The sequence below is a fragment of the Thermoascus crustaceus genome (assembly GCF_041956765.1).
Source record: "Thermoascus crustaceus strain CBS 181.67 unplaced genomic scaffold VTN00scaffold_5, whole genome shotgun sequence".
Classification (NCBI taxonomy): Eukaryota; Fungi; Ascomycota; class Eurotiomycetes; order Eurotiales; family Thermoascaceae; genus Thermoascus; species Thermoascus crustaceus.
This window is the reverse complement of record NW_027192531.1, coordinates 268933-295015: the sequence shown is the minus strand read 5'-3', so window position 1 is coordinate 295015 and position 26083 is coordinate 268933. Positions and strand designations below refer to the sequence as shown.

Sequence of the window (26083 nt, the reverse complement as noted above, 5' to 3'; positions counted from 1 at the left end):
TACCTACCCAAGTTAGGCATCTACCTGACATCTGAAGACGAGAATCAGATGGAAGCTTAGTTTTACAATGTTATTCTCATTATAATCCAATCCAATTCGATTCGATCCGATTGACTTCATAAGCGAAGCAAGCCACACTGATATGCATCCATAATCTTTTCCCGTCCTCCACCTTGAATGACCACTGGTAGGAAAATAAACTGAAGCACGAATAAAAAACTAGGGGCACTGTGGAGCTAGGCCCTAACACAGACTCGAGGCCAAAGATCAGGGGTCATCGTCATCAGACAACCTGCGACTTCGACCTGTCTGCCAACGAGACGAAGGAAGAAAGAGAACTTCAGCTCATCAAAACCTGAAAGGTAAAATAAAACAAAAACTAGAAATCAAAAACCGCGACAACGAGAAAGACTCCAATACATAGCACGCCTCTCAAAAAACCTGCCCTTGCTTTGCTCGGTAAGGAGATAAAATTACACGTAGAAAGAGAAAAGAGCATAACGGGATATCGAAGAGCATTCAACGGCTGAGGGCTGCCCATTCTGATCGCTGGTTCAACTGCCAGGTCGAGAGACAAGCCTATGAAGGCACTCTTGGGAAATTCCATATCATGGGTTTCCTTCCTGCCTAAGCAGCTCCGCCACGTCCGCATCCAGGTCACCGCTCGCAAATTCGGCATAATCCTCGCCGTGGGTAACTTTACGCTTTTTCATGCTGACGCCGTTGGCCGGACTGCCCGACTGAGGCCGACTACGAGGTACCAACAAACCGGAGAGATCCGCGCCCGGGAGAGTACCTGTAGTTGGCTGGTCATGTTGGGGAAAAGCGAAAGAGTCGGCAGGCGGCCCATGAGCTTCAGTTGAGAAAGGCTGACCGGCGGTCATGTCTTGCGCTTCCTGCTTTGGAGAGCCTACAGGAGTAAGGGCTTCCACAGGTGGGGGAGTCAATGCTTCAACTTGTGGACGGGAAATGTCCTCGGCTCCAGACCCCAATGGCTCGCCGTTGTGGGCAGCAGGTGAATTCTCTGCGGAGAGACCGCGCATGATTCCGTCCTCAACCTCCCGCTTCTTGGTCTCCGTTTCCGCTTTCCTTTCAGACAGCTGCGCAATCAAAGACTGCTCCTTTGCGAGCGCGGAGCGATTGGTATCGAGGAGCTTCTCGAGTCCATCTATGAGGGCTTGGCGCGACTTTATTATCTCAGAGACTGAGCTCTCAGCATTTGCGAGGGATTTCAACAGCTGACTGAGTCGTGCAGCATGGACTGGTGGGGTTGGAACTGGCGTGCTAGGGCCGTGCATTTTATCATACTCTGCGTTGGCCGTGGCGACTGATGTGGAGGACATCGTAGCCCTAGAAAGGGCGACTTGGAGAGGCACAAGAGGCTGTAGCTCTGGAGGGATGGAGCCAGACGAGTTCGAAAAGAGGGAGCCCCCGAGCAGCGGTTTCTTGCCAGAGGAACGAGACCTGTCGATTTCTGCCATTGCATCAGCGGCTGTATGCGGAGAGAAGTATCAGCACACCTACCATCAACTCGAGCTTCAACAGCTTCCTGGATGGGTGTCTCGAAGATCGAACGTTGTCTCCAAACCTCCACAACGCGTCGAAGTTTCTGCTGGATTTCATTCGATGCTCCTTTGTACGCAATGGCCATAGCTTCAGCAATAATCTTCAGACTGTTAGTCGAAAGCTCGATAGACCGCAAGAATAGTACGCACCGGAGAGAATGCAAGCAGAAAGTCTTCCTTGCGGCGTGCCTTAGATTGCTGTGCGACCTCTGTATATCCTGTCAGATTGCGAAACCTTTAACACAAGTGAGCACCCTACCATTTGCTAGGTATATGAGATTAAGCCTCTTCCCCGCGGGGGACTCGCGAAGTTTCTGTAGCCATAGCTGTGCAGTCCGCTCGGCATGGCGTCTTTTGTTCGCAGTCCAAGTCAGCATTAGGCACTGCACGTACAGTGTTGTTTACCTTACCTGTGGAACATAACCCATTGCGCGACAGTGACAATCCCCTCCTGCGTCTCATTGAGAGCAGAGAGCTTTGCCTTCACAGCTTCATCGGTATACGCCATGACTGCGACTAAGCTTGAAGTTGCTGTCCACTTATGCAGCTATCTAGATGCGACAAATAATGAAGCTTTTGATAACGGGAGCCCTGTTGTCGGCTGTCACTGGCTGTCTGCGCGAAGATGGAGCACCTCAGCAGATAGAAGCGACTGTACCGCACAGGTGAGCACAGCTGCGGGAGGAGAGCAATGGAGCTATAAGTACAAAGCGGATGAGAGGCAGGCAAGATGAGATAGATGCAACGATGACCCAAGTCCTGCAAGCTCCAGGAGCGATGATCAGGCAGGCCCTGTCGCTTGCTGTCATGAAACAAAGTGAAGCTCTCCACGGGCTACTCCAGAATCGAACAAAGCTCCGGTCACAGGGTGGCTGACCGCCTTCCGCGGCAGAATCCCCCCAGTCCGTCCGGCGCGCTCCATTAACGGGCTGGCCGTGCAAGCTGGTGTCTCATCTTTCTATTCACTCTCATTCCAATCTCTCTCTGAACAAGTCTCTACTGCAGGTCCTTTCGTTTCTTTCTTACAACTACAGTGCCTACAGAATGGCTGACCGTTTCCCCTCGTTGGAGGACTTCTCTGCGGGTTCGTATCCCCTCCCTTGGCTACCTGTCTCCTAAGATCTAACACTCCTTCCAGGTCAAACTGAGGTCGTCGACACCAACGGCGCCGCGGACGGTGAGGACTTCCTGGCCCGCGAACGCGCAGTCCTCGGAGAAGATGCGGCCGAATTTGCGACTCCAAACGATCATATTACCGCTTCCGCGTCGGTAGAGGACGTGGACAACGACCTGCTGGGCGGTGGAGACAACGTGGAGGCTGCAAATCCCACCTCGGAAGAGGTCTCTGGATTCGAGTCTTCTTTCCCTGCCATAGAGACACAAAACGAGGTGCGCAATACTGGCCACTCATTGTTTTGGCGCTTCGGTCAACGATAGACAATGGGCTGACAGGAGTTCTCCGTTACAGCAAGTCGGACCTGGTGGCACTATCACGGGGACCGGTACCCCCTTCCCAGCAACGGGTTATACAAACTACCAGGAACCAGAGGAAGAGCCAGAGCCAATCCGGTATGTTACGGATGGATTCTATCCCGATCTTTAGTTCAAATACTGTTCTTCCACTTTGCATCTCTTGTGTTTCTTTCACTAACGTGTCTCTTTACCTCTTTACAGTGAATGGCGCGAACGACGAGACGCCGACCTTGCCCGCCGCGCTGAGATTTCCGCCGAGAAGAAGGCCGCAACAATCAAGAAGGCGCAGGAGGACATCGACGATTTCTACGTTTCGTACGGTAACAAGGCGGACAAGGCCCGTGCCCAGACTCGCGCCGAAGCCGAGCAGTTCCTCGCCAACCGGGACAACACCGCTGCCGGCGGTACCAGCTGGGAACGCATTGCCAAACTCGTCGATATCTCTGGGAAAGGAACCAAGGGCGGCGCGAGCGGATCCGGTAAGGAGCGCTTCCGTGAACTGCTTCTTGATTTGAAAAAGGATCCGAATGCGCCGGGATCTAGCGGTGTTTGAGTTCTGGATTCGGAAGTGAGAAAGCGAGGTGAAGAGCAGTGGGTGAAGCCGGTTTACGCGCAAAGGAACGCTTGACGCCACTCTAACATTCTGAAGACAAATCGGGGAGAGAACATTTCCTAGAGCGATAGAGAACGGTGGCGGAATGGGATGTAACCCGTACGAAGTCACAGATAAAGCTGAGATCGTGGACGCAACACCCCCCTATGATCATCACCGCTGCCTCTACATCCTACGAATATTATCCTGGTATAATTTTCCATTATTGGGCTGGTTTCACTAGGTTCAGGAAGGTATCTTTTGAGGGCGGATCAAAGGATGATTTTTTACCTAGCTCCCATCCAATCATGTTATGTGATCATCTTGTTTTCTTTTACCATTTATTCTTTGCCCCCCCCCCCCCCCCCCCGCCGATGTCTGTGTCATTCTAGCCTCTTCTTCATCCATGTGTTCTTCGATTCTTAAATAGGTAGTTGAGATAGATTTTGACCCCTTTCTTGTCCCTTTCTGTTTCTTGAGGCGATGAAGAATAATCGTGCGCAAAGTCTTTTGAAGTGGTTATCATTCACCAACAATTCTCCAGGCAATTTCCCCCGCCTTTGTGATGTACTGTATGAAGGGAAGGAAAGGAACCCTTTACTAAGAACAATTAACTCCTTACTCGATCATATTCAGAAGACAGACAGTGATTTCTAGCGATCCATAACAGTGAAGTTAGTAGGCAGGCTATTCAACAACCAGTTGGTCGTCTCAGTTCTATAGAGGATTTATCCCACACGTGTCGCGACATTACAAACCGGTTAAGTAGTCTAGACGGTCCAGAACGCAGTACGAGGCCACTCATCTATATATCACAGATCTCAGGACTTTACGATAAGATATCATATGAAGGTGAACTTTTTATTTATTTGCACTATGCAAAAAAGGAGTCGTACATTAATGTTGAATCATTGGCCATAAACTCGCTACCAGGATGCTCCGCAGACCGATATAGGTGCTGGTGTAAGTGAAAGGTAGATAGATGGAAAAAGAGAAAGGTACACTGATGAATTGGAAGGGTGGGTAGATAGCCCGAACTGGAACAATGCATGCATACCTTTTCATTCATATGATAAAAATCGATCCAGCAGATAGGCTTCCTCCACCCCCCACAAAATCAGGTACCCCCCTCTAAGCAAGGAGCTGAGGATTACAAATTAGGCTGTCATTTAAATCACCTATGCCGCTTCTCCGGGCTCTCCGATCTCTTCAACTTCCTCAACGACTTTCTCCTTCTTCCCTTCGGCCTCGATCTCCTCCAGCTTCTTCCGACCCTCTTCGGTCGTCGCGTCGACGATGCCCTCCTCGAGGCTCAGCATGCCTCCTTGTCCAAGCTTCTCAACGACCTCTTCGGCCTCTTCGACGCTCATCTTGCCCAGGACCTTGTTCACCTCGTCCAGGGATTCGGATTCAAGTGCCTTACGCAAGGCCGGTGGGAAGGAGTCGAAGATCTTGCGCGCCTCGATCTCATTCGGGTCAGTGCTGTCCGCAGGAGGAATGGTAATGTTAATCTTCGTGTTGGGGTCGACGGCGTGCAGCTGGATCTGTTCGACGCCTGCCGGATCGTTGGAGGCCGAGCTGTTCTTTTTGAGTTCAGCGGCACGGGTCTTGATCTTGTTGTAAGTCTCATTGACGTCGTTTCTGAATAGGGTCGCGGCTTGGTGGTCCTTCGTAGTAATCCTGTAACAGCTATTAGTCCCGTGCCCGCTTCTAAATTAGATGGTGATGGTACGTACCGCTTAAAGAAGAGAGAAATACCGTCTCTGCCAAGAGAGCGGCAATATTGCAAGAGCAGACCCTGGTGCACACATTGACGAGCGTACTCATCCTTGCCTTCCATCTGGCTGTTGAAGGCTTCGACAAGCAGACCATCTGTCTCCCGCTCAGCAACGATCTCTGGGTGTTCGGAGATGAACTGGAGACAAGCCCGGTAGTCACCCAGCTTGATCTTTGCAAATTCCTTTGCTAGATCGCTGGCCTTGACATTCTCCTCATCCTCTCCCTCGTCTTCAATGTCAGACTCTGCACCTGAAGATGGCGCGGGGTCCTCCTTCTTCACAGCTCCGGGGTTCAGCAGCTCAACAGACTCAGTCTTTCCCTTTGCAGGCGCCTTCCCCTTGTCCGTGGGTTTAGACTTTGTTATAAAGGAACTGTCGAATCCGGTGTGTATGTCGTCGCTGGTAATCTTGCTCTTCTCCTCCTTCTCCAGCTGAGCGAGCTTCTCCAATAGCTCTTGCTGCAGTCCCAACACCTTGTTCTTGTGCCCTTCGACACCCTTGATGTATGCCTGGAAGACATTGTCCGGTTTCGACTCCTCAATCTCCTTCTTGACCTGGTCCACCAGCGAGCTCATCATCTGCGAATACTTGGGTTGCTCCTTCTCGTGTGTGTAGACCCCCTCTGGAGGGGTGGGGGGCTTGTCCTGGCTTGGATCGCCCGCAGACTCGATTAGAGCCTGGAAAACCAGCTCATCAGGGTTGCGCGTGGAGTCGGTCTCATGTTGCCGGAGAGCAGCCAGGAGGCTATCAATGCGTGCCAGCAGCCCATCGTTGATAATGCGCTCGTACTTCAGGGTCTCGATCTCGTGGCGGCGCTGCCACCGCTGCTGGTGGATCTGGTTCTGCTTCGCGCGAATAAAGGAACGTTTATCGACATTGGGGTGGACTTCGATGTCCGAGTCATCAGAGAGCTCGAGGGCATCCCACTTGCTGTAGTCGAGCACCATCTCTGCGGGGGATGGTAAACAGGGCACCAGGGGGGTCTGGAGGGGTAGTGCAGGTGGGGTATGGAGCCCGTTAACGGAGCCCGGCAGGTATGTAGGTATGTAGGACAGGAAAGAAATTAAGGTTGCGGAGCGGAGATGCGGAGTAAAGTGGCAATGAAATCGACAGACAGGAACAAGTTCCCCTAAAGCAGAATCGCGATGTTGCTGATATACGAGGATCGCCAGCAGACTAGAAGGCTCGAGAGGCTCGACGAGCTTCCACAGCCTTTCCATGGAATCGCGACGCAACGGCAGGCGGTGGCAGGCGGCAGAACGCCGGCGCAGGCCCGGCGGTTCGCTTTCGCCCGACGTCGGGACGCCGAGGCGGACGGCCGGCCGCTCGTGATGTATCTCGTCCTCCAGACCTCGTTCTCTCTGCTCCGCGCTGTCCCTCTTGGAGTCGCGGTTCAGTTCCTGGATGCCATGGGACCTGCGACCTTGATACTCAATTTGCGTGATATGGCAACCTGCTTTCTTCCCGTGACTCCGTTCTGAAGGCTGCGAGTCCGCGTTCTTCTTCAGCTATGCGCGGCTCCCAGCTGCTAGCTTCCTGGGCTCCAAGAGCTGCTTCCAGGCAGCTCACGCAGCCGGGTGCCGGCGGCATTGGTAATTTGGTTCCTAGAGGTCAAGCACAGGCTCCTCAACCCAGCAATGTTCTGAGGAGACTGTACTCCGGTGCCCCGAAGCCGATCCGGAGCAGCAATTACGCCGCTCGAACCGCGATATCATCTTGTCCGTTACATTACGTTGGTCTTCGATTTTCTCTTTCTGGACCTGGAGTTACTGAACAAATACGATCCCTGTCTGTCACTCGACAATTTCTGAACGCGAAGGCACAGACGACGGCAACGACAAAGCTCGATGATCCCAGAGGAGCAAGCGAAGAGAAAGATGGGAAAGAGCTGGAGCAAGGGTTCGAATTGTCAGAAAAAGCTGCCCAGGCAGCGCAGTTAAACCTCAGCGCGAAATTGGGAAAAGATGGCTTGGGAGGAAAGAAGGCCGGTTTCCGGGAGATATGGAGGCTGCTCCAGATCGCACGCCCGGAAGCTAAGATCCTTTCGCTTGCATTTTTCCTGCTCCTCGTTTCGTCTTCTATCACCATGTCCATTCCTTTCTCAATCGGAAAGATCATGGACATGGCGACCAAGAGTGGCAGTGAGGGTGCCAACGAGCTGTTTGGTCTTAGTCCTCCCATGTTCTACGGGGCATTGGCCGGCGTTATCGCCCTTGGTGCAGCGGCAAACTACGGCAGGATCATCATTCTCCGAATCGTGGGTGAGCGGATCGTCTCACGGCTACGCTCAAAGCTGTTCCGGCGGACCTTTGTCCAGGATGCGGAGTTCTTCGATGCAAACCGCGTTGGTGACTTGATCTCTCGGCTCAGCTCAGACACGATCATCGTGGGCAAGAGTATCACGCAGAACCTTTCCGATGGCCTGCGTGCTGCCGTGAGTGGCGCCGCCGGTTTCAGTCTTATGGCGTACGTCAGTCTGAAGCTGTCCAGTATCCTGGCCCTGCTGCTTCCTCCTGTCGCACTTGGGGCGTTCCTCTATGGGCGAGCTATCCGGAACTTGAGCCGCAAAATCCAGAAGAACCTGGGAACGTTGACAAAGATCGCTGAGGAACGGCTCGGAAATGTGAAGACGAGTCAGTCTTTTGCTGCCGAAGTCCAAGAGGTCCATCGCTATAACAACCAAGTCCGTCAAATCTTTAACCTAGGGAAACGGGAGTCTTTAATCAGCGCCACGTTCTTCAGCTCTGTAAGTAATACTCCCATCATATCAAATTCGTATGCATGCTGACTTGTTCCAGACCGGCCTCATGGGTAATATGACAATATTGGCTCTCCTCTACGTTGGAGGAGGCATGGTCCAGTCAGGCAGCATCAGTATCGGCGATTTGACGTCATTCCTCATGTACACCGCATATGCAGGCTCTAGCATGTTTGGTCTCTCTAGCTTCTACTCGGAGCTGATGAAAGGAGTTGGAGCAGCAAGTCGTCTGTTCGAATTGCAGGATAGACAACCCAAGATTTCCCCTACTCGCGGTACTAAGGTTACGTCTGCTCGGGGTCCTATCCGGTTCGAGAATGTATCATTCAGCTACCCAACTCGGCCGGCTGTTACAATTTTCAACGGCTTGGATTTCGAAATTCCACAGGGCTCTAATGTTGCGATCGTTGGACCTTCCGGCGGAGGCAAATCAACGATTGCGTCGCTGCTCCTTCGTTTCTACACTCCCGGCAGAGGAAGAATCCTTATTGGCGGGAAAGATATCAACGAAATGAACGCTAAGTCTCTACGAAGGAGGATTGGTATTGTCTCGCAGGAACCCGTTCTGTTCTCGGGTACCATTGCAGAGAACATCGCATATGGCAGGCCTGACGCGCCAAGGCACGAAATCATCGCAGCAGCGCGGAAGGCGAACTGTCAGTTCATTAGCGATTTCGTAAGTAATGCTTGTTTATGTTTACCTAGACTCTTCTGACACTCATTTAAGCCTGATGGCCTCGACACACATGTTGGACCGCGTGGTGCCCAGCTTTCCGGCGGACAGAAACAACGTATTGCCATTGCTCGTGCCCTGATCAAGGATCCCGACATCCTGATCCTCGACGAAGCAACGTCTGCCCTTGACGCTGAGTCCGAAACGCTCGTGAACAGTGCGCTCGCTTCTCTTCTTCGCGGCAACAACACCACCATCAGCATCGCCCACCGTCTCTCCACAATCAAGCGCTCTGACACCATCATTGTTCTTAGCCCGGAAGGAAAGGTTTCCGAGCAAGGCACCTACGAGGAACTTAGCTCGCGACCTGACGGTGCGTTCACCAAGTTGATGGAATGGCAGATGAGTGGTGGTGAGATGCCACAGCGGCCCCCTAGCGTACAGCGGGGCCCCCTTTCCGAGGCGCAGTTAGAGCAACTGCACCGTGATGAGACGGAAGTCGAGGAAGAGGAAGATGAAGCAACCAAGCAGAAAAGAAAGGAGCAAGCCGAGCTCCAAGGCTGAGCTTAAGTGGTCTTTTTCTAAAAAAAAAATGACCTTCATGTTTCTTCTTATGCAATTTGGGTAAGCCGTACGAAATTGTACATCTCGATAGGGAGGATTACCGATATTTTCGACCCCGGGGTTTTGTGGATTTGTATTGCATTATTTAGATGGTCGGGTTAAAATAAAACACTGTACATATACATATATTTTAGGCCTCATAGTGAGGATAGTAATCACTCATGCGTACCTAAGCACTGTCTTTAGACATCTAGACGGTAGACAGGTGGACAGAGATATATGAGACTCCTTAAGAACCGTGTATTTTATAAATTGAAAACGAATAATGGAAGATCTTGAAGCAAAAAGGATCATGATGGCTGTGTCATGATTAGAACAGACAGTCATGCATACATGTAAGCTCTGGTCTTGGCATTCGTCTCCGACTCCATGCGGTGAGTAGATAAGCGCGGAGGATCCTCGCCAGTCCCTCGCATCACGGCAACTTGCTCGACTTCACTACGGAATTTCCTCTCTCCTCATGTTCCGCGCGATGGGTTGAATTCTTGGCCTTTTCTTAATCCGAAAATTTCTAATTCCTGACTGCCGAGAAGGCAACAGGGATACAATGAACCGCATCAGGAAGCTCGTCACTCCGTCGGCGTCGTACGAGCCGCTGCTAGATAACAACGAGGCGAACGCTGGCGACGTCGATGACAGATCGATCGCTGAAGATGGCGAGAGTCGGTTGGAATCGCGCTTTTCGTTGCTGGAATATTCGATCTTCTTTCTACTGGGCATAGCGATGCTATGGGCTTGGTATGCCTTCGATCCGTGTGCTCAGCACCGGCTCCTGTCAACGTCTTATCTGGGCGATTTGGTATCTACCGTTAGCTAACATGGAAGCTTAGGAACATGTTCCTCGCTGCTGCCCCGTACTTCCATCACCGGTTCGATTCCAGCGAATGGGCTGTCAAGCACTATCAGCCATCCATCCTCTCCGTCTCGACCGTAACCAATCTTGCCTCAGCTACCACTCTGGCGAAACTCCAGAAGAATGCCTCATATTCCAAGCGTATAACATTATCCCTCATGATCAATATTGTCGTGTTTAGTCTCTTGGCCTTTTCGACGGTCCTTTCCAAAGGCGTTTCGGTCGGGGTATACTTCGCTTTCGTGCTGGTCATGGTGTTCGGAGCAAGTCTGGCGACGGGTGTCAATCAAAACGGGGTGTTTTCATATGTCTCCGGATTTGGACGAGGTGAATACACGCAGGCGATCATGGCAGGACAAGGTGTCGCGGGCGTTCTGCCATGCATCGTTCAGATCATAGCTGTCCTTGCAGTGCCAGAACAGAAAGATGGTGTACGGCAGGAATCGTCCAAGTCTGCATTTGCGTACTTCGCCACGTCTACAGCTGTCTCTGCCCTGGCGTTGGCCTCGTTCTTTTACCTCGAAAGACGCCAATCCCGCGCTGTGTCCAAGGTGCTGGATGAAGCTGACGATGAGACCGTTTCAGACAATGCAGATCGCAAGACGATTGGACTATGGACTCTTTTCAAGAAGCTCCGCTGGATGGCTCTAGCTCTCTTTCTCTGCTTTGCTGTTACCATGGTGTTCCCTGTTTTCACGGCGGAGATCGAGTCCGTCCGGGATCCATCCGACAGACCTCGGCTCCTCCAACAGGCCACATTCATTCCGCTCGCGTTCCTCCTCTGGAACACAGGTGATTTGATTGGACGAGTGTCCGTCCTGATCCCCCAGATCCCGCTGGTGCGTTACCCCAAGGTGTTGTTCAGCCTTGCCATCTCGCGCCTTGTGTTCATCCCACTCTACATGCTGTGCAACGTGCGCGGAAGAGGTGCCGCAGTCAACAGTGACGCGTTCTACCTGTTCTTTGTACAACTGCTATTCGGGATTACGAACGGATACATCGCAAGCAGCTGCATGGTGGGTGCCGCGCAGTGGGTTGCTGTGGAAGAACGGCATGCTGCGGGTGGCTTTATGAGCTTGATGCTCGTGGCAGGGCTGACGGTAGGGAGTCTGCTTAGCTTCCTTGTCGCCAATGCATGATATAATTTAGTTCTGACATTTAAGCATGGCGTTTTGGCTCTAATTGCACTGAACATACCCGATAGTAGGGGTATGCTGTTGGTCTAAAGTAACATGGCAATCAGAATGGTCGTTTGAATAGATGATAGAGCAATGGTCGCTTTATTATGGGAAGATGTAAACACAAGAAATGGGTGGAGGGGATGCACTGTTCCTAACACGGAAGGGGGATAGGGCATCAGAACCTTAGAATGCCCCCTAACAATAATACCGAGTCATGAATATATTAATGTGGTATTGTAATCGCTTTTAGTTTCCCCGTCCACAAACATCTACGCATCTCTCCGAATTCGATAAAGGACGACAGCGGCTACGTGTTATGCAGAAGAGTCCGGTGCATCGCATTGTTATGATCAAACCATCTGCAATAAGATTTCTAATCACACGAGAATCCTCGTCACAATAGACGCGGATAACACTCCGAATATGGACCTCACCGGCCACGCTGAATTTTTTAGAGTCCGTACGGCACAATTAGTTCCTAGGCAAATGCATGCTAGCTGCAATAGTTAGACCAACGTGCTTTCCACAGGTCCACGAGGCTCTCGAGCTGGATTTCTTGTCCCGGGCTTTTGATCGAAAGTACTGCACCCCGTCCGTCGATTTTTTCTTAGCTATTATAAACCCCGTAGTGCGTGATGGGATCTGGCTCTTTGACCAACATTTATGTATGCAATTTATGCATGTCTGAGCTGCGACGGTTCGGTCGAGACCCGCGCTCGGCAGCTTCTCGTGCAGAGTTTGGCGCTACCGCATACATCCCTGAAGCGCCCGCGCCATCCATGCAACATTTTCCAAATCCCGGGTGAACGATCAATTATTGACAGGGGGGTTTTCGGCACTGAGGGTTCCGATCGTCTTGTCTGCATTGGTCAGGGGAGCCTATGCTTTTGACCGAGTCAGTAATGCCTGATCTTGCTGGATGGCGTTTCGAGGATGCTCCTTATTCGCTAAGCATCAGTTATCCGGAAGCTTGTGGAGACGGACCGCGGCCCCGTTTCCCGGAGATGACAGAAGCAACAGAGTACTTGTCATATTCAACGTCTTGCAGACTCCTCCGTGGGCTAGAACGCCGCACGCCATGGAGATAGCCACTGTCCTCTCTATAAGACGTGGTATGCAGAGAATGTCTCTGTCCTGTCGTCGGGAGCCAGATCTGTTGGTATCATGGATGCCTGGTCTAATGTACGCAGTACACATGCACAAAGAACTTCTGTATAGATCTTCAATATTCACATCCGTGGCTGAAAAAAACGCATGGCGCTTGGTCGAGATGGCCATGGAAAATTGGCGCCATCATATGGTCCTTTGTGACACCTTATATTTCTCGCGATTTCGAAGGATAATATCCCTGCAACTCAGGCAAAAGACAAAAAATAGCCAATTTTCTCAACTAGAAGCCCATCCTCCTTGTATGTTTGGACCACCATTCTCCTTTAAGCAGGTAAATTTGCTACAGGTTTCTTTGCTCAGAAGTGAGATATGAATGATTATTGCATTCTGCTTACCTTGGGTAGGAGGTAATACTTGTCATAGCGAGTAACTCCGTACATTAACTTGCAAAACCCATCTTCGCATTAGTTATGCAGTCTTCATACCTACTGTATTTCCATCCCGTGTCGGTGGCTCAGGCCTCCAGACCAAGAAACGTTCCTTGAATTCAAGCTGCAAAGATTGGCCTACTGAAGTAAGATCTTAATCCATGATAGGCGGAGTGTCTCGTCAATATCCATCCACGAACTACGATGATAGCCCTAGACCACGCGCGGATCAGTTCACAACTAGCTCTTCAAAAGGTGGCTTGTCCCCGCATGAACTGTTCGGAATGACCCTCAGTTCAGATGAGGCGAGCGATCAGCTTAGGTTTCCCGGTTAAAAACTCATCTTAGTGTGACGATGCCGATCACAACGTATCTAGACCCGCCTTAGAGATACTAATAAAACCCCCCCATCACAGTCGCGGCTGTCGAGGTCGATTTCAACCTGTTTTCTTGCTTTCCCAGTAGGCCCGTGGCTGGGAACGCCTATGGCTGTCTGAAATTCTCTTTCTTTCTCTTCAATTCTAGTAACCATGGCTGTCTTACAGGATGACTCCATAGTGAAACTATCTCTCTCGGAGTCCATATGTGGAATCATACTACTGGTACTGTAATTACCTTGTGCAGAGAACACGATCCAATGCTGTATGTACATGCATGATGCTGATGGTATCTATGGATCCAGTGGATTGTCTATTACATCGGCTGCGCTGTCTACGCTCTCTACTTCCATCCCTTACGCAAGTTCCCTGGACCTAAGTTCGCAGCCATCTCCCACTTGCCGTTCATATATTGGGAATGTACAGGAGTGCTCCAGTTCCAGATCAAGCGGCTACATGATCAATATGGCAGTGTCGTCAGAATCGGACCCGACAAGCTCACATATAGAGCCCCGCAAGCGTGGAAAGACATCTACGGCCACCGGAAATCAGGGGAAGGTGCTTTCCTCAAGGACCACAAATTCTATTTCCCCGCCGTCAATGGCTCACCCACGATCATCAACGCCAACGAAGCAGACCATTCCCGCATCAGGCGCCTCCTCGCGCACGCCTTCTCAGACCGGGCCCTGAGGGAACAAGAGACCCTGCTTCGGTCCTACGTGGACCTCCTCGTCGACAGACTCCATGCGCAGGTGACGGGACCGTCCCAGGGGGTCGTCGACATGGTCAAATGGTACAGCTACGTGACATTCGACATCATCGGCGACCTCTCGTTCGGGGAGCCGTTTAACTGTCTCGAGGACGGCCGATTCCACCCGTGGTTGACGCTCTTCCAGTCCATCAGGGCTCAGCCATTCCTCCGCATCGTGCGGTCGTATCCCATCATCACTCCCATCTTCAACATGCTGGTGAAAGGACTCAAGCAAAAGCGCGCAGAGCACTTCCAGTTCGGCGTGGGGAAGCTCAACCGCCGCATGCAGAAGCCGACCGAGCGGCCGGATTTCATGTCCTACATCCTCAGACACAACGATGAGAAGGGCATGACGAAGCCTGAGATCGAGGCGACGGTGTCGATTCTCATTCTGGCGGGAAGCGAGACCACGGCAACTCTGCTCTCCGGGTGTACTTACTACCTCCTGAAGAACCCGGATATGTACCGCAAGCTGGTCGATGAGATCCGGGGCACGTTCGCGAACGAGGGAGATATAAATATCATATCCATCGCGAAGCTGCCCTACCTGCATGCCGTGCTCGAGGAGAGTCTGCGGATCTACCCGCCTGTTCCCTCTATATTCCCTCGTCTTGTTCCCGAGGGCGGCGCAGTCATAGATAATCAGTTTGTTCCTGGCGGAGTAAGTCCAGATTTTTCCCATGAATATCATGAATAATAACGTGCAAGAAATGAAGACAAGAAATAAACAACAAATAATAGCAATGCTAACACTGCGACTACAGACCTCCGTCTCCGTAGCCCCCTGGTCGACATTCCATGCCGAATCCAACTTCACGGAACCCGAATCCTTCCTCCCCGAACGCTGGCTCGATAACAGCAGCAGCCCCGAGTTCGGATCGGACTGCAGGGACGCCATGCAGGCCTTTTCCTTCGGGCCTCGGAACTGCCTCGGGAAAAAGTACGTACAGTACATCCCTTTACCATTTCATCACGTAAAAAAACACCTCATAAATTGGATAAAAGAATCTAACTCTGTTTTATTTCAGTCTCGCATACGCAGAAATGCGCCTCATCCTCACCAAGGTCCTGTGGCACTTCGACCTGGAGCTCCGCAGCGAGAGCTCCGACTGGAACCAGCAGAAGGCGTACATCTTGTGGCAGAAGCCGGATCTGATGGTGAAATTGACACCTGTGAGGGGAAGGACGGATTGAAACTTGAACTTGCCCGATATCATATGATTCGAATTCGAAACCGACTGAACGATTTAAGAAAGCAAGGGAATCGGAATGAAACTGAAACGAATGGATTAAAAATAAAATTGACACATGAGATGAGATGATGTCATTTATATCTATTCTTTGTTAGTGTTGATATGAAAAGGGCAAACTCTGTTGGGACACATATCAAAGAAGGACATCTTCTGGCGAATATCTATCTATGCACTTTTTTTTGTTTTATTCATGGACTGTTACGTAGTCATGAGCCAACAAATGGACCGCTAAACGCAACTAATTGAAGACGGGACTTTTTCTTTATCATTACCCCAGAGATTATAGTAAATATATATGCAGGTGTATATGCGACTGTATACTACCCGATATCTATATGCAACATCTCTATCCCACGAGATAAAGAGATAAAAAGCTGGTCTGGACAAACAAACACCAAAAACGCCAACACTAGGTAAGTACCTATCCATGGACAATATAACGCACGCTATGCTATGCAAGACTAGGGGTATGTATGCCGGTAACAAAGGACGAACAGAATCACAAAGAAAAAAAAAAGAAAATATATGCGAAAATCAAATCAACCCCGGTTTATGACCCCCGTAATCAGATCAGATCAGCCCAGTCATCTCTCTCTCCCGGGTATCACTAACTAACAAACAGGATGTATGTACTGTACTGTACCTATGCAAATCCCCATTGAATATTGAAAAAAGATCACACCTAGCACCTAGGTAAAGAAATCCTTCTCAGCCAACCACTGCGAATCGATCGCGTACGCCACCAGATCCGCGGCGCAGCACATGTCCTCGTGGCCGTCCTTCAGATCCAGCAGCTCCAGGACTTTTGATAATCGGTCAGAGAGGGTCTTCTGTAATGCGGCGATTTGTTCTTGTTGCTGCTGTTGTTGTTGTTGAGACTGGTCATGGCTGTTCTCTTTGTTCTCTTCTGCATCTGTTGCATCCACAGCGACATTGATGGTCTTCTTCTTTTTCAGGTCTGATTTCGATGATGACGTGGTGGATGATTTCTTGATGTTTCTGTTTGCGTGACGGGGTGTAAGTGGCTCTCTCGGTGGTGGTGGTGGTGGTGGTGGTGATGGTTGATGCTGCTCGGGCTTTTTGTGCTTAAGTAGGTTCTTCAGGAGGAATAGCAGCCAGATAAGGTTTGTTTTGGGAGTGTACTCGGCCCAGATTCCGGGGATGTCGGGCGCTTTCTCCTCGTCCAACGGGTTGCCTTTGTAGACTTGTCCGCGCATGCTGTGATTTCGGTTAGATGATGGTTATATACGAGACGATGAGAGCAGCCAAAACTTACTATCTGTATGTGTTTCGGAGGAGGATCTCATCCTCGTCTCTGCCAATGGCGTCGAAGATTTGCTTCTTGTCCAGATCTGAAGAGGCGATTTCCGCCTTTCCGTCCGGGTTATCGCTGAGTCTAAGCTCCGCACGAGAGAGGGAGTAGTCGATGATTGTGGTTTCTAGTGAACTGAGTCCGAATCCACTTGAAGACTCCAGATCTTTCGCGCTGAGTGAAGTCGGAGGATCCATACACCCGTCTGGCCGTGTCGACCTCAAGCAGATATTTCCAAGATGGAGGTCTCGATGCTTTGGCAGGATTTAGCATTGCGCTGATCAAGGGGTTAAGAAGGGTAAGAAAAAGCCCTACCTCAAACATGGCATATTCCTCCGCTCTGGCAAGAGCCATAGCGACACCCCAGAAGATATCATAGACCTGGAAAATCGAAGACCATGAAAACTTCTCCAGTTCGCAGCCGGCATCATCCATTTCCAGGATGGCCCACAGCTGGGAATCCGGGTAGGCCCTTTTGTTCGCTGGATTCGGATTCAGACAGTCGTCCTTCGTCTGCTTGTACTTATTCCACGCAGCCTGAAACGACTCCGGGAACCGGCCCTGCACGACGTGTATCTCCCGGAACCTCGCGAAACCTGGAATCGGATCCAGGAGCTTCAGCAGTTTCACCTCCGCGACAATCTCATCGACGCTGGTGAACTTCTTCGATCCAGGACCGCTCTGAGCCCGAAGAGGTACGATCTTGAACACACCATCCCCGTACGCCCGCAACTTCGCAAGCTTGGACTTGGACATTTCGCCCCTGCAGGCTTCCTCCCGCAGTCGGAGCTTGTAGACCTCTCCGTACGAACCCTCCGCGATCTTGACCACCTCAAACATGTTCCCGGCCCTCGCAGCCCACGAACCGAACTTCTGCACGCCCTCAAATGCGACGGGTGACATGGACTCATCCAGGATCGGGCGGGCATACGCGTTCGTTTTCGGGTCTTGGATACAACCGGACGATAAACGCGGGGCGGGCTTCTTCTGCTTCCTCACGCGCTTCCTCTCCGATTCTACTGTCTTTGATGTGCTTCCCTCTTCTGGCTGTTTTGCAACGGTAGCTGGCTCGACTGGTGCGTGGATCCTGACTTCCTTCATGACATCATATTTCGTCTCCGCCTTGGGGGTTTTGGTCGAGGTGGCTTGCTCAATCGGTCTCTCGTCCCCTCGCTGACCATCTTCCGCTGTACTCTCTTTCCCCTTCTGTTCCTCTTTCTCCTTCTCTGGATCCTCCTTTTTCTCCGGTTCTGATTGCTCCTCGATTTTCACCCTTGCAAGCTTCTCCTGCACATCGTCCAGCAATTCATCGACTGCTTTCACTTCGTCGCCCGCCTTTGTTTTGGTGGTCCTCGTCGTGGGCCGAATCGGACTTCCATGGTCAAAGACAGCTCTCGGAGCATCCACCTTCCTCTTCCCATAGACCTTCTTCGATGCGCCAGCCCGTGTCGGCTGTCTCCGCGGCGCCTTGAGCGCAGGGACGGGCGAGAACGGCGACGAAAGCATAGCGCCGGGCTATGCGTGTCTACCAAAATATCAAAAAGCAATTGAAGTATTGGTTGGCGAAGGAGTTGAAGGATAAGAGACCCTGCTCTACAATACAGCGGGGACTTCGCACGATACAATGGAGCAATTGGTCGCATGCCCTGTTCAGGCCGGGATAGTGTACGGAGGAGTGAAAGACCAGACTGGGGCTATTGACTTCTTTCTCAGATGGGGATAGTGTGTTTGGTTGTCGGGGTGAAGAGACGGACTAATGTTATTGCGGGGTGCTGGGTGGTGATTGGACGCTCTTATCCCTTCCAAGTACGGCATACTGACAGCACCTCCATGTATGTAGTGCATCCAGATTCGAAGGCGATCCACCAAAAAAATATCGAAAGGTCAGACGCATGATATTTCAAAACTGGGCCACTAGTATCATTGACCTATTAGTCGTGCTCGCTGTCTGGTAACCTTGCCGGCTGTGCGAAATATATATTCGTTCTCCGTACTCGCATGGAGACGAGGCCTCTGTACTTGGTTATCTTTCAACGTAAGCTAACAAAGAGAGAATGAAAAAAGTACATCGTCTGCCTAAAGCACTACTTCTTCAGGTACGATGTGCCTAAGTCCAGTACCTAACATTGAGCCGCTGCTGGATGGATCTTATGACGTTCAACTTCTTGTGGACGATGCGGAACCTTGAGAGACGCCGCCTCCTGCATTTCTTTTTAAGTTAAATCCGGCTACTCAATTGTCGGTCTTTATAAGTATTATTTTTTTGCTGGATGGAAAAGCCAGAGGGGAAGCCATGGCGCAGGCCTTCCAAAAGCATAGAACCATAAACAGTACCCCCTACATACATACTGAAGCACAGTACCTATGCTGCAAAAATGGTTGAGATTACAAATGCTTGTCCCAATGTACATGTACTACAGTAATTTGTAGATGTCTATCGATAGATTCGAGTCTTGTAGCTTTCAAATATTCGAAGGAGGTCGACAGGATCACATCTTAAAGACAGAGGCAGCCCGTCCCCTCCCTCTCCTGTTTCTCATCTACAAAAATGAAACTGTAAAGTAGGTTTATGTACATCTGGCCGTGGGTCTTAAGCTCTTTGGAGAGACCCGAATAGAAGGTTGAGGTCCATCCAGGGTTGTGTTCACCCGTCGGGCTGTCTTCACCAGTATACATAGAGGAGTATGTCGTATAGCCATCCGCCAAAAGTGGCGTGATTTCCTCACCGATTAGATGAATCAAGATAATGCAGCCGGTGTATGAACATTAGAAGGTCATCTGACTAGATTTGGAAAATACCGCGGGAGCCCTGGAGGGTCAGCTGGACATCTATCTCATCCCACATAGGTATGTCGGGAACTCGGGAGTATGACATTGGCTTTTGGTTTCAGCCGTCCTGCTCAATCACTACACGGTCTACGGAGTATGCTCACCGCACCGTCTTGAATGACGATGGAGTCTGCAGAGAAAAGGCTGACTGAGAAGATCGACCGACGAATCGCACATCCGTCGATCATGGCTGCAGATACTTCTTACAGAGTACAGTAAGAGGTACATCCCATCCCATCCCGTCTCCATCTCATTGCCACTGGCTACACGGCAGATTAGATCATCTTTGCTATGTGTGGTTCCGCGACGGTTTAAACGGTTTCGCCAGCGTCCTTGGTACCCCGTTGCCAAGATCTCCGAACCCTGTCAGGGGCCGTCGTGGAGCACGGCCACCGCGGAACGTTGTTGGAGGAACCGTAAACGGAGTTTTTCTCCCCCGTCCCTGTGAGTCATATGATGGAACGCGTTTTGGAGATAGACACGCGCGGCAGGGCACATTTACCCCTTTTCAGTCTGCTTACCTGATAAAATCTTCGAGCTTTGTATGGAGCGTGGAGATAACGTCAATTGATAACGAGGAGTTGATTGCATGCGATATCTCTCATGGACTGCGCTCTCCAAGAGCTCCGTGGTGGCAACTGCATCAAGGGGAAACAAGATTGCACTGCAGTGACTGCACACTCCTTACGCAGCACGCGGCAGTAAGCGCGGTTTGAAGTGAAGACGCCCTGCCCTGACGCCGGTCTAAGCTTCCCGACCTTACTGTTTGCAGTCTTAATCAACAGTGATATTGACATGCATAAAATCACCCCTAATTTAAGTAGGTCACTGACACCGGGTCTAGGGCATAGCCAATGAGAAGGCAGCGAAAAGAAGCGGGATGTTGAAGATCGACCGTCTAGCAAAACGACTCCCTCCGTAGAGGGGTACTCGCGAGAGTACAGGCAGACTTTCAGACCTTCCAGAACTTCCATGATCCATAGGTCTGACACAGGGGAATGTGATCCAGGGTGAATAAAGTTTTTGAGAAGTTTTTGACTATCCGACGATCTGTGTCCGCAGTGGGATCCGGAGCTTCCAATGCTAGTCCGAATTCGAGCTGTGCTTTGTAGTCGGAAAAGTCGAGAGATGCAGTCACTTAGCAAGTCTAACACTTCTTCAGTCTTTTTTTTTTCTTTTCCACGGGCCTCTGCTATCTTCTCCATGAAGCCCCGTAATAAGGCTGCAACCCAAGGACCATCCTGTGGCATCGTCCTGCCCCTTACGTTGTAGGTAGACCGTAGACTGGCCTACGCGAGAACGGCGTGTATCAGCACGGTCTCGACTCTCCACACGTTCACGATAAACGTATCTGCCTGTAGTTCGTTCTATCCTGGATTTTTTTTCTCGGCGCATATTGCCTGTTGTTACGGTGTGCCACGTAGATGCTGCTGCCAGATTGGGGAACTTGGGCTGAATGCCGCGCATCTTTGTGGGATGAGGCGCATCTCGGGTGCTTTGGAGAGGGGTACTGTGCACTATTTTCGGGGTTGCGGAGGTTCTGATAAAGAACTCCCGACCAGCACCTGGACGATGTATTCAGCGGAAGATCCCCTCCAAAAAACCCAACCCATACTCTGGCAGTTTGACAGCGGCTGTCAGAGCTAGTCTTCTAGGGAAAAAAAAAAAGGTACCAGGGTCGGGCGCGTCCGGGAGAGGCACAGCGAGAGGAGGCTGGTTGGTGGAGGTAGGGCTGTGACGTTACCGCGTGGAGCTTGCTGGAATCCGACCGTCGACCCGCCATCTGTGCTTTCTTCCCGTCCCGGCGCCCCCGTGCAATTTTTTAAGAATCCCCTTTGTGTCTCGAAACGACCACGCCTGGTCTTTACCGTTCTTGCTATCTCTCCTCCACAGTGTTGTGTTTCGTCTGCAGGACGCAAGCCGATCATAAAAGCCCCTTGCGGCAGCGGTGGATGGAGCCGCTCCTCGCTGACGGATCTGCGTCGTGCTGCCCGTCACAGGAACCGGAGGGAAATCCACGAAGCACGCGATCCAACCGCCTCGGCCTTATCACAGTCGGTGATCCTCGCCTCCCACCCTCTCCCGCCGCTCTGTGCTCGACAGTCGTCGTTCTCCTCCGGCTTCCTTCGATATCTTCCCCGTCGTGCCTCACTTGACGTCGTTGCAGCCTCATCCTAATGCGTCGATATGGCCTTCAACTTCAACTGGTCGCCGCTCATGGCGGACGCGGGTTTCTACACCCGCGCACAGGATCTGTTAACCACGGCCCTTAACAAATCCCCCAAACCACCCATCATTGTCGACGATATCATCGTGACGGAGCTGAACCTAGGCTCGATCCCCCCGGAGCTGGAGATTCTGGAGATTGGTGACCTGGCGGAGGACCGTTTTCGGGGCATCTTCAAGATGTCCTACTCGGGCGATGCCTTTCTGACCCTCAAGACTCGGGTCCAGGCCAATCCGCTAAACACTTATCTACTTACAAGACCTGCGTTTGCATCGCCTCAGCCGCTCGCCGCAGCGTAAGTTCCCATCTGGCCGACATGACGGACGTTCGCTCACGGTTTACCCAGGACCCCCTTGACCATCCCACTTCAAATCACCCTCTCCGATATAAAACTATCTGGCTTCATTATCCTGGTCTTCTCGAAACAGAAAGGGATCACAGTGGTGTTCAGAAATGACCCTCTGGAATCACTCAAAGTGTCGTCGACGTTCGACTCCATCCCGTTCGTCCGTGATTACCTGCAGAGGGAAATCGAAGCTCAACTGCGGATTTTGTTTATGGATGAGCTACCGGTTATCATCCACCGATTGTCTTTGCGACTATGGGTGCCCGAATACCGTGACCGTGAGGAGGAGCAGACCAAAGGGGATACCGAGGGGCCCGGTCAGGATCCCTTGGCCAGCCCTCCCCAAGACCCAGTGGATGCTTTGGGAAATGCTTTGAATGCGTCCGAGATTGCGTCGCTGTCGCTGGACTCGGGTGTGGAGACCCATTCTCTGTTCTCACAAAAGAACTTGCTGCGTCTTGCTGCTCTTACGGACTCGCAACGGACACTATCCTTGTTCACGCCGTCCATCCGAGAGGTGGTATACAGAGCGTGGACTGGTCCCTCAGATCCGGGAGATGGGTCAGCGAGCGTTGCATCTCCCATGAGCCCGACGCTGTCGAGAACGCAGTCGAACCTGAGCGGTTCGATGTATTCCTCACAAGATTCCGCGAGTATCATTTCTACACAGAGTCGACCTTCCATGTCTGGTCACAGCTTTAGCGGGTACGGCCTGAGCCTTGGTTCAGGCCGTCACTCGAAGGCGCATTCGAGGAAGCGAAAGAAGCGGGTGGTGGATCTGCGCCGTCCAAAGACCACTGATGATGCAGAAAGTGTGAGCAGTGGGAGTATGTTTACAGAGACAAACAGTGCTCCATCCGTGTGCTCCGCGCCGCAGCCAATTATTGAGGAGAAGAGTGACGATCCTGTTACTCCACCATTGTCTCCGGAAGACTCTACTCAGTTGCCCCCGATCCACGAGAAACAAAGATTGAGCGAGCCTTTCCAGCCGACTGCGTGGCCCGCTCGACATCGCGGTGCCCCAAGGGACTTCATGCATGAGACAGCGGAAGCTTCGTCTTCGTCCGCACCTATCCGGAACATGGCTGAAAACAGGCGTTCTGCCATGGATACTGATACCACACCTCGAAGACAGGGAAAGTGTTATTACGCCAGTGAAAAGCAAGAAGCTGGGCCATCCACCGCATCATCGCGTCATCTCCCCGCTTCCATCATTCCATTGATGGATGCTGTACACGGCAATGGAGCCGTCGAGCAAGCATGGGTAGCAAAGATGGCCGGTGAAATCGCCCAGAGAATACAAGAAGAGAAATTTGCGGCGGGGACCCCGTACGGCAACTTCTGGCATCACCGCAACCAGGAGGAAGTCCCCCCACCTGCGTATGGCCAGTGAGCCATCGAATTTCGTCTTTCTAGTTGTATATTTATTATCTGATGGTTTTGGTTCCCGTCTATCTTGCTGACTGTACCCGAGGGTCGCCTGGGAAGTTAATGACCGATACGATGTCATGTTTGGGAGCGTGTTTGTTTCAAGCCTGGAGTTCGGGAGTAATGAGAACAAAGGTGGACGTACTTTCTCTTTATTTGTTCTGGATACCATCGTTCATTTCAGGTTTGTTGGTTGCTTTCGGTCTTAGCTGGCAGGGAAACTCTGGTGCGGTGCGGTGGAATCGGGAGCGTTGTATGATGTTGTATCATCTAACACCACTCTACTTCCATTAGATCTAATACCATCGTTATCTTTCCTTTGTATCAAGCCCTAATTAGAACCCTAGTTTTGCTGTGCTCGAGCCGCTGTCAGGCACGGTGAGTTTTCTAGAAAGCCGGGTCGCAGCCGTTAGTGTGTGTGGAGCTGGGCGAACAGCAGCTCATCTCGCCTCCGCAGACTCGAGCTACGCCGGGCCCAGCTAACATCGACCGACACCGCGACTCTCAACATTTCCGCTTCTTTTTCCTTCCTCACCCAGCGCCACGTTGCAACATCCCCCGGCCGTGAGTTGAAGGATATTTGGCATCTCTCTTCTCACAATGGCTGGCGTGTTCAAGAACGTGTTTGGCGGCGACTCCCCGTCTCCCGCTCCAGTCAATGCCGACGACGGTAAGTTTGCTGTCATCTACTGCAACAACCAATCCCTCCAATTCAGCGCTCAACCGCTGACACGCTTCCCTTCCTCCCCTTTTCAGACTTTGCAGACTTTGCAGGCGCTCCAGAGCCATCGCCTGCCTCCATTTCCGTCGCTTCGTCGGCTGCGACGCCTGCAACTTCTCCATTCGGGGCCGCGAAACCTGGGACTTCCCCCGTACCGTACACAAAATGGTACCGGGTCTGGGAGCGGACTACGCCCCGGGACTTCATGCAGGAGGCGATGGTTATGCCCTTTCTCATCCTCATCATCGCCTTTCACATCTGGGGCACGCGCAAAAACAGGCGCAAGGCGAAGGCGTGGGCGCAAGCCCATGTGCCGGTCCTTCAAAACGAGTTCGCCGTCGTCGGGTTCGGAGGCGTCAGGAAACAGATCTCCGCGGAAGCTGTCGAGGCTGATGGTCTGACGAAGGCATCCGTGTCCTCTGAGCTGGTTGCCCCGGAGAGCGTGCTGAGGGAGAAGTCGGCGCAGGAATTCTTGTCCTACGCGACTGGTCGGCAGAACGTTGCCTTCGTCGACATCTCCATCAAGCTGCTCAAGCGCTACAACCCGGTTACCTTTTTGATGGACTACATTCTCAGTCTTTTCTTCGAGAGCTGGCCCACCCCCGCTGAAAGATTCGAGGCCGTGGCGTACGCGTTTGATGGCAAGGAGAAGGAACTCGTTCCTGTCCCTGCGGGTGACACTAGCTCCCTTAAGGTGAACAACTCGACTTACGACGGGTTCGTCTGGGCCGTGGTGCACAAGAACCACATGCGCAAGTTCCGCCAGGACCGCTACGATGCCTCTCTGACCTTCACCAAGGACAACCCCAAGCTTCCAACCTGGGTGACGGTGATGAGCGAGAGCGCGGAGATCACGGACACCTTGCTCACTCCCGAACTCATCAAGGCGGTTGAGCAGGCGGGTGATCTGCTGGAGTATCTGATTATCTCTGACCAGCCTGTTGACAAGCCCACCAAGTATGTCCTTGATTAGCCTAGTATTCACTCTGTGAGTCTGATTGACTGATAATCGTTCCCAGGATCGAGGAGACTACTCCCAGGAAGCGTGTCCACCTGTCTCTCCAGATTCCCTCCTCCACTGCCAGCTACGCCTCCACCATGCCCCTCTTCAGCCTGTTCCTCCGCCTTCCCGACTTTCTCGTCTCGTCGGCCCATTTCCGAGCTGAGGTGACGCGGAAGGTCCGCAACACCCGCGAAGAAGAGATCAGACGGCTGCGCCGGGCTGATGAGGAGGAGAAGTCAGAAGAGCGCAAGCTTCAGCTCGAGAAGCTGAAGAAGGAGGAGCGCGAGCGCACCCTGCGCAGTATGAGCGCCGAAGAGCAGCGAAAGTACCTCGAGCGCGAGAAGGAGAGGGAGCAGAGGCGCATGTTGAAGAAGAGTACCCGGAAGGCATGAACGGGATTTGGTGTGTGTCCTTGTGCTGTCATTCTTAATTTAACCCAAGTCTGTCTTCTCCGCAATGTATTATGCTTTCTTTTTCTCGAGGAAGGTGTGGGGAAAGGACAGTTGAAGTCTATGATTCTCCAATGTACTTACCTACATGCCTGGGTACTTTGTATGTATGTATGATTTGCGGATGAGAGTATGCAGATGTTGAAGTATGAATATGAATATATGACAGACGACAGACGATTTTCCTACTATCCAGTGAGTTGAACTACAGGACGTATGTACGTATGCACGCTTTTATCTCCATGTTTCTTGCTTCTATTGTTTTATGATACTCATCCTTTCACCTGGCTGCGTTCTACGCAGGGACGTGAGCTCTGATGACATCGAATACAGGTTCTCTTCCTAGGCACCT

The 26083-nt window shown here is 51.7% G+C and overlaps 10 protein-coding genes across 10 annotated transcripts; 7 read left to right on the top strand and 3 right to left on the bottom strand.

Moving 5' to 3' along the window:
- Nucleotides 1-608: 608 nt before the first annotated feature.
- Nucleotides 609-2073, bottom strand: VTN00DRAFT_7691 (uncharacterized protein; the record flags this gene model as incomplete). Its single annotated transcript, XM_069434462.1, has 5 exons — nucleotides 609-1474; nucleotides 1525-1666; nucleotides 1716-1774; nucleotides 1825-1916; nucleotides 1976-2073. 5 exons carry the CDS (start codon nucleotides 2071-2073, stop codon nucleotides 609-611), a joined length of 1257 nt encoding a protein of 418 aa, XP_069285957.1.
- Nucleotides 2074-2609: 536 nt separating this feature from the next.
- VTN00DRAFT_7690 (uncharacterized protein) lies at nucleotides 2610-3591 on the top strand (the record flags this gene model as incomplete). The annotated part of the gene is made up of 4 exons (XM_069434461.1): nucleotides 2610-2649; nucleotides 2704-2954; nucleotides 3034-3134; nucleotides 3240-3591. The coding sequence occupies 4 exons, from the start codon at nucleotides 2610-2612 to the stop codon at nucleotides 3589-3591; spliced, it is 744 nt and encodes a 247-aa protein (XP_069285956.1).
- A 1217-nt stretch (nucleotides 3592-4808) lies between these two features.
- Nucleotides 4809-6355, bottom strand: VTN00DRAFT_7689 (uncharacterized protein; the record flags this gene model as incomplete). Its single annotated transcript, XM_069434459.1, has 2 exons — nucleotides 4809-5310; nucleotides 5367-6355. 2 exons carry the CDS (start codon nucleotides 6353-6355, stop codon nucleotides 4809-4811), a joined length of 1491 nt encoding a protein of 496 aa, XP_069285955.1.
- Nucleotides 6356-6553: 198 nt separating this feature from the next.
- Nucleotides 6554-6889, top strand: VTN00DRAFT_7688 (uncharacterized protein; the record flags this gene model as incomplete). The annotated part of the gene is made up of 1 exon (XM_069434458.1): nucleotides 6554-6889. One exon carries the CDS (start codon nucleotides 6554-6556, stop codon nucleotides 6887-6889), a length of 336 nt encoding a protein of 111 aa, XP_069285954.1.
- A 29-nt stretch (nucleotides 6890-6918) lies between these two features.
- VTN00DRAFT_7687 (uncharacterized protein) lies at nucleotides 6919-9403 on the top strand (the record flags this gene model as incomplete). Its single annotated transcript, XM_069434457.1, has 3 exons — nucleotides 6919-8154; nucleotides 8207-8842; nucleotides 8894-9403. 3 exons carry the CDS (start codon nucleotides 6919-6921, stop codon nucleotides 9401-9403), a joined length of 2382 nt encoding a protein of 793 aa, XP_069285953.1.
- Nucleotides 9404-10010: 607 nt separating this feature from the next.
- On the top strand, nucleotides 10011-11455 carry VTN00DRAFT_7686 (uncharacterized protein; the record flags this gene model as incomplete). Its single annotated transcript, XM_069434456.1, has 2 exons — nucleotides 10011-10201; nucleotides 10294-11455. 2 exons carry the CDS (start codon nucleotides 10011-10013, stop codon nucleotides 11453-11455), a joined length of 1353 nt encoding a protein of 450 aa, XP_069285952.1.
- A 2110-nt stretch (nucleotides 11456-13565) lies between these two features.
- VTN00DRAFT_7685 (uncharacterized protein) lies at nucleotides 13566-15357 on the top strand (the record flags this gene model as incomplete). Its single annotated transcript, XM_069434455.1, has 4 exons — nucleotides 13566-13637; nucleotides 13718-14824; nucleotides 14928-15103; nucleotides 15192-15357. 4 exons carry the CDS (start codon nucleotides 13566-13568, stop codon nucleotides 15355-15357), a joined length of 1521 nt encoding a protein of 506 aa, XP_069285951.1.
- Nucleotides 15358-16105: 748 nt separating this feature from the next.
- On the bottom strand, nucleotides 16106-18234 carry VTN00DRAFT_7684 (uncharacterized protein; the record flags this gene model as incomplete). The annotated part of the gene is made up of 3 exons (XM_069434454.1): nucleotides 16106-16634; nucleotides 16693-16982; nucleotides 17044-18234. 3 exons carry the CDS (start codon nucleotides 18232-18234, stop codon nucleotides 16106-16108), a joined length of 2010 nt encoding a protein of 669 aa, XP_069285950.1.
- Nucleotides 18235-21744: 3510 nt separating this feature from the next.
- On the top strand, nucleotides 21745-23523 carry VTN00DRAFT_7683 (uncharacterized protein; the record flags this gene model as incomplete). The annotated part of the gene is made up of 2 exons (XM_069434453.1): nucleotides 21745-22079; nucleotides 22131-23523. The coding sequence occupies 2 exons, from the start codon at nucleotides 21745-21747 to the stop codon at nucleotides 23521-23523; spliced, it is 1728 nt and encodes a 575-aa protein (XP_069285949.1).
- A 635-nt stretch (nucleotides 23524-24158) lies between these two features.
- Nucleotides 24159-25674, top strand: VTN00DRAFT_7682 (uncharacterized protein; the record flags this gene model as incomplete). Its single annotated transcript, XM_069434452.1, has 3 exons — nucleotides 24159-24228; nucleotides 24315-25236; nucleotides 25299-25674. 3 exons carry the CDS (start codon nucleotides 24159-24161, stop codon nucleotides 25672-25674), a joined length of 1368 nt encoding a protein of 455 aa, XP_069285948.1.
- Between the last annotated feature and the right edge of the window lie 409 nt (nucleotides 25675-26083).